Source organism: Monodon monoceros, unplaced genomic scaffold (assembly GCF_005190385.1).
Source record: "Monodon monoceros isolate NGI ecotype Baffin Bay Population unplaced genomic scaffold, NGI_Narwhal_1 Super_Scaffold_13, whole genome shotgun sequence".
Lineage (NCBI taxonomy): Eukaryota > Metazoa > Chordata > Mammalia > Artiodactyla > Monodontidae > Monodon > Monodon monoceros.
The window spans coordinates 15176048-15183140 of NW_021703769.1; the positions used below are offsets into that span (position 1 = coordinate 15176048).

At 47.8% G+C, this 7093-nt stretch overlaps 1 protein-coding gene across 1 annotated transcript in view; it reads right to left on the reverse strand.

Annotated features, from left to right (window-relative positions):
- The window catches only part of STK4 (serine/threonine kinase 4), an 89918-nt gene extending 86689 nt beyond the window's left edge, over positions 1-3229 (reverse strand). The window contains exon 1 of the mRNA XM_029219977.1: positions 3149-3229. Coding sequence (XP_029075810.1) covers positions 3149-3183 — 35 coding nt within the window. The 5' untranslated portion in view covers positions 3184-3229. The remainder of the gene's footprint in view (positions 1-3148) is intronic.
- Between the last annotated feature and the right edge of the window lie 3864 nt (positions 3230-7093).

Below are 7093 nucleotides of genomic sequence, written 5' to 3' on the forward strand. Positions count from 1 at the left end.
CCTTGTTGGAAACACATGCCATCTGAATCTCTGAAAAGACACCTGTATCTTTCCAAACACAAATAAGGGTGTTTATGAAGTAGTTACTCACCGGTTTGGCTAATTCCCAAATTTCTTTCTCCCACCTTAGAACTCTTGTAAGGTCCATTTTATTTATATATACCTATCCCTCTTTCCACACAGAAGTTGTTGTGGGTTACAACAAATATATAAGATAAATGGATGAAATTTTTTAATGAAAATAAAATTAATGTGTTTCCCTGTCCCAACCCCCTCAAATTCATGTTAAAGTCCTAACCCCCAGTACCTCAGAATGTGACTGTATTTAGAGATAGGGCCTTTAAAGAGGTAATTAAGGTAAAAATGAGGTCAATTGGTGGGCCCTAATCCAACATGACTGGTGTCCTCATAAGATAAGGACACAGACAGTTACAGAGGGAAGACCATGTGAAGAGAGGCCTCAACAGAAAACAACCCTGCTGATGGCTCGATCTCAGACTTCTAGCCTCCAGAACTGTGAGGAAATAAATTTCTGTTAAGTCACCCAGTCTGTGAACCTGACACAGCAGGCCTAACAAACTGATACAAATGATAATAAAGTTAACTGGCTGCAAGTCCCGGCAATTCACCAGCTATGGTGAGCAGGAAAGCAGGAAAGCACGAGTCATTTAAGTATTCAGCCCTCCTGGACAATTTTTTTTGAAATACTGACCAGCAAGAGTTTACTAATACTCCACTTATTTAATCTCAGTGATCTTGAAGATGGTTGAGAATCACACTGTAAGGTTAGAAAAGCTTGGAGCAACCTTATAGGTGTTACAGAGTACTTGCCCTCTTCATGAGAGGAGTTGTACTCCTGTATGTTGATTAAAAATTATACATAATTTGAAAAAGAAAAAAAAAAAAGAATTCAGCCCTGCAATGCTTTTCTCTTGCACATTCAATAAAAATTTTTAAATCCAAAAGGCCCAGGAAATGAGTGTGTCAAAACCAAAAAGGTTTACTCTTTTGCCCAAGATTATACAGCACAAGGCAAAAGCAGAAACAAAACGCAGATTCCTAATTCTCTTTTCAATTAAACCAGGGCCTCAGGGAGAGAACGAACACGTTTCAGAAGGACTTATAACCAATGTCCATTTATAATTGGATCTATGGTGCTATATATCTGCTAACATACACAAGGCCCTGTGAAACAGGGATACTTCCAGGAAGGCATCAGACTGAGGCAGCCAAGAGCATGGACTCTGGACCAGACTGCTTGGATTAAAATCCCAGCTCTGGGGTTTCCCTGGTGGCGCAGTGGTTAAGAATCAACCTGCCAATGCAGGGGACATGGGTTCGAGCCCTGGTCCAGGAAGATCCCACATGCCGCGGAGCAACTAAGCCCGTGCGCCACAACTACTGAGCCTGCGCTCTAGAGCCTGCGTGCCACAACTACTGAAGCCCGCGTGCCACAACTACTGAAGCCCGTGCGCCTAGAGCCCATGCTCCACAACAAGAGAAGCTACCGCAACGAGAAGCCCACACACCGCAACAAAGAGTAGCCCCCGCTCGCCGCAACTAGAGAAAGCCAGTGCGCAGCAACAAAGACCCAACTCAGCCAAAAATTAATTAATTAATTAATTTTAAAAGAAATCTCAGTTCTGTCACTTAGTAACTGTGGGACTTTTGGCTGATCACTAACCTCTCTGGGCCTCAGTTTCCTCACCTGTAAAATAGAGATACAGGCGATGGGATTGATGTGAGGGTCAAACGAGTCAACGATAAGTTGAACCATATGAAACTTCTATTTTTATAGATCAAAAATGGTCAAATATCAGCAAATTCATATGGTTCAACAAGAGACATGGAAAGCACTGAGAATAGTGTCTGGCGCCCAGTAAGTGCTAGATGAGTGCAATAATGATTTTATTTCAGACTCAGCACACTACAGTAGGGTGAGCTGAGTCCATCCCAACCAGCTATTTGCCTTCTGCAGTGTTTGTGCCCTTCTAACAAAGCCAAGGGCGCAGCCCAGGCTGTCGATCCCTTCCCTTCACCTCTCCACTGCCCCGAATTCCCACACACTGAACACTTCCTACTTTAGAGTTCATTCTGCTGCAGGAAGTCAGAGGTCTCTGTGAAACTGAAGCGAACTGCACTGGCATCTCAGTCTCTACTCTCGATTTTTCTCCAGATGTGGCAGAGTGAGAGAAGACCCCGGTGTCCACAGAGCAAATCACTGATACAACTGCAACCAACTCAGGGGATTAGACTTTTCAGGATCAGCCACCCCCCCAGATCTTGACTTAAAACAATTTCCAGGGAGCAAGAGGATTTGGAGCTGATATAAAACAATACAGACCTGAAAAGGGCACAGTCTGGCCACGTCCAGTGACCCAGACCTAGAGCAAAGAAGTCAACATACAGGACTGTGTCTCAACTCTTCTGGGCCTCAATTTGCCCGTCCTGAAAATGGTCTCTTATTTCCCTCTCTACCTCCCAGTGCTGGATATGAGGAAAATTTGGAGGACCCTGGATATCAGGGATGAAAGGTGCCATCATCTAGAGTGGGGACACTACCAAAATCATCTTCTTACATGCTCTCCTCCACGAAGCCTCCCTTGCCAGACCGTCCACCTGCCTTGGCACATCTTCAGCCCCAGGCGCAAAGCTTTTCCCCTCAGCAGATCCTCTCCACTGCACCCCTCGGGTGGGACTCCCTCCCTTAGAAAGTCTGCCCAGCTCTCCTCTCTGCTAGTTCCCGACCCATCCCTTAGCCAGACCCCTCGTAGGTTCTCAACTGGCTTCAGCATGCTCCCTACCTCAGTGAGTCCCTTCTAGGACAGTCCTCACCCAGTGGCCCCCGCCCTCAGCAGGTGCTCTCCCTAACTTGTCCCCACGTTCCTCAGCAGCTGCTCCCCCCACCTGTCCCCCACTTCCGCCAGTATGTCCCCCTCAGCAAGCGATCTCTCTAACCAGCCCCACGTTTATCCCCCTCGGCCGGACCCCCACCAGCCAGAAGTCCCTGATTCAGCAGGTGCCCCATCAGCCGGACCACCCCGCAGATCCGTCCCCTCCGGGGTCTCGCACGCCAATGTCTCCCCTCCGCCAGTTCCCGCCTTTCCCTCTCCCCCCACCCCCTTCCTCTTGGCCAGCAGCCCCTCACCGGCGCGGCGGGTTCCTGAGCTGCACCGTCTCCATGGCGCTGCCGGCAGCCGCCCAGACCCGCTCACTGATCCATCCTCCCCCGGGACCTCCTGGATCCCGCCCCGCAGACCCTCCCACACTTCCGCTTTCCGCCCCTACCGGAAGCGGCGCGCGGGGCGGGAGCGGGGCGGGGCCGCGAGGTCCGGGCCTGGACCACGTGGTGTGGACCCGAGTCACGTGGAGCGCCGAGGCGCGGACCCGGAACTGCGGAGCACTGGAGCCTCCTCCCGGGGGAGGCCTCTTCAATCAAGCTCGGGACGGCGTCCTTGTCTCTTGCGACATTGTTCGCCCAAGACACTCGGTGTCGAAACCAAGAACCCATCTGTGCCTCGGGCCCGGCCCCTCATTTCTCAGACGGAGATACTGAGGCTTCTTGCGAAGCACCGGCTTGATAAGAACTGTGGATTCTTAACAAGCCAAATTCTACGCGGGAGGTATTTGTGGTTTCCTACCGTTCCTTTCTGGTTGAATTCTTGTTCCAGGTGGAGGCTGGAACGTGCATGACCTCTCATTGGATGTCACATAGCATCAGCCTGCAAATTGCCGCATCCTTTTAAGAGCCTTACCTTTCAGTCAGTTTGAGGACATAAAAATAGCTAATGTTTATTAAGCTCTTACCATGTACTTGCTTTCATATATTATCTCATTTAATCCTTATATCAAGCCTGTAACGTTATCTCCAATCTTATCTATTAATTATTTGACACTGCTTATCACGTTTGCGGTACTCTACTACTATTAACTCATTTAATATTCTCAAACACTGTAAGTTAGGTAATATTATTCTCGTAAGGCCAGAGAGGTGAAGCTCCCATAGCTAAAAGTATAGGTTTGGGGATTTAAATCCAGATGGATCTGATTCCAGAGCCTGCACCACCAAACTGGACAACCACTTGGACCCTCTGGTTGGGCATGAGAGACAGAGCTTCCTCTCCACTCAGAGATCCAGTTACAGCTGTGGAAGTTCATAAATCCTCAGTTGCCACTACCATCAGCAAGTGTTTAAGAAAGTGGAAGATTCCACCTAACTTACTCACAGAGAAAGTTACCCAGAGCAGCCTCTCACTGGTTTTAATTGTCCTGCTTTTCTCAAAGATAGGCCATCTACAAAACCTAACACCTGATCAACCACCTTTCAGGGTCACCCAGGTATGGGACCCCATATGTTAAAAGCGGAGTAATGGAGCCATTCTCCTGACAGGAGGAAAACATTTACTGAGAATCTACTATGTGCCAGGCACAATTCTAAGCTACCACTTAAGCCTCAAAAAAACCCTATGAAGTAAGAATTATACCCATAATTCCTCTGCTCCATTGTGTCAGTCAGCGGCAGTCAGAATTTGGAAGAATCCCTGTCCAAAATGGCTCACTCACATGGCTGACAAATTGGTGTTAGTGTTGGCTGGAAGCCCACTTGGTGATCAGGGATGGGGGGTCCAACTCCATTTTTCTTGAGCCTCCTCACAGAATAAAGGCTGGCTTCTAAAGTATATTTGTGGAAAGAGCCAGGAGGAAGCTGTAATGCCTTTCAATGGCATAGCTTTGGAAGGTACATAATGTCATTTCCCCTGTTGAAGGGGCCCCCAAAGACCCACCCAGTTTCAAGGAGAGTGGACATATGAGTCCATCTCTTGATAGGGGAGTGGCAAGGTTTTGGAGGAGCATGGAGAACTGGAAATACTGTTTCAGCCATTTGGGGAAAATACAACTTGCCCCAGGTGTACTGTCTGGTATACCGCTTAGAATACATTCAGCCTCAAGCAACTGAAAAAGAAAGAACCATCTAAATGGTGGTTTAAGGCACAGTGGCATTTGTTGGGCTGCACCACCTACAAGGCCTGTGCTTGCCCAGCTTCAAGACCGAAGAAAGAACCTGGGATCAGCAACACAGACATCAATGGTTTGATGGATGGGGGAGCTTACATGCCTGAAGCAAGGTCCTGGAGTGACACCCCACCCGTGTGCAGTTCACGGCAGGCAGGACACAGTGGCAGTCTTTGCTGGGGGGGGGGGGGGGGAATTACCAGTTATAGGGGAATTGATGTCAGGTGGGCTCATTAGTTACTGGGGAAACCAGCAGAGGGGCATGCCCCTCACCACCCCTTTGATAAGCCGTGATTAGCTGGGGCCTAGGACAAGTACGGAGGAAGGTCAGTCATGTGAGTAGGATATAGGTGCAGTAGGCCCTGGTCCGCCAGGGGATGTACAGAGAGCAAGAGAACAGCCATCTTGTGGCCTGACCTTACAGCATATCTTGTTTATAACTAAGAAGTCCAGAAGTCAGCAGTTCTAGGGCTGATTCAGGGGCACAAGCACATCGATTTCATCTTTCCTCTCTGGCCTGATTCAGCATGTTGGCTTTTCATACTTGGGCTTATTGACTCACAATTGCAAAATGGCTGCCACACCTCCAGGTACCATGTCCTTAACCCAACAGAAAAAGAGCAAAAAAGGCTGTTTTGACGTCCTGTGTCTCTATCTTATCAGGGAAGGAAAAATTTCCCATAAGCACCCAGCACACATCCTCCTATCTCCTCGGCTAGATCAGGGTCACATGCTCACCCCTTGCCCAATCACTGGCAAAAGAATGAGATTATTGTGATTGGTTTACAGAAATCTTGATCCATTTTCTGGGCCAGGAGAATCTCAGGCAAAATTCAGACTGGAAGGGGATTCGGATGGAACAGCCACCCTACCCTCAGAATGTTTAAGGTCTGGTTGGGTTATGAGTTTACACAAATAATTACAGTTGACCCTGAATAACATGGGTTTGAGCTGCATGGGTCCATGTGGATTTTTTAAAATATATATGTACCACAGGGCTTCCTTGGTGGCGCAGTGGTTAAGAATCCACCTCCCAACGCAGGGGACATGGGTTCGAGCCCTGGTCTGGGAAGATCCCACATGCCACGGAGCAACTAAGCCCGTGCACCACAACTACTGAGCCTGTGCTCTAGAGCCCGCGAGTGACAACTACTGAAGCCTGTGAGCCACAACTACTGAAGCCCACGCACCTAGAGCCCATGCTCCACAACAAGAGAAGCCACCACAATGAGAAGCCCGCGCACCACAACGAAGAGCAGCCCCCACTCGCCACAACTAGAGAAAGCCTGTGTGCAGCAATGGAGACCCAATGCAGCCAAATATATATATATATATACATACTCCAGTATTATACAACACAAGGTTGGTTGAATCCAAGGCTGCAGAACCTTGGACAAGGAGGGCCAAGTGAAGTTACACACGGATTTTCAATTGTGCAGGAGTTGGTTGTCCCTAACTCCTTCCTTGTTCAGGGGTCAATTGTATAACTAAATACCTGATGGCAGAGACCAGGTTTTTGTCAACAAACCTTTATAAGTGCATGTTGGGTGCCAGATCCTATTAGGTCTGGGGAGAGAAAAATAAAGACCTACTTCCTGCCTTTAAAGACCTCACAGTCTGAGAAAAACTGCAAACTGATGTGAAATAAAATTCATATTTTATGGCAAGACAAAAATTTGAACATAAAAATTTTTCTCTGCCCTTTGGCCTCCTCTCTCCCCCCTACTGAGCATTGTGTATCTGCATTATGCGTCAACCAAACCTCCCCATCAGCAGAAATACCTGCTCAACCATAAACAGCAACATTCTCCTAGCATAAAGACAACTTCTTAAAAGATAACATTCCTTCTTGATCTTGTAGGGGGTCACAATGACACTTGTCTCAAAAAACTTATATAACTGTGCCTTGACTTCTAATGGGGGGACAGTTCTCAGAGCTGAGGTGCTGTTCCCAGGTTACAATCCTCAAACTTGGCTCAAATAAAATTTTCCGCTTCTTTCACAGATTGACTATAGATTAATTTTCATCGACACTGACAATCACAGAATCAGAGCTAAATTAGGAATAAAATCCGGGAGC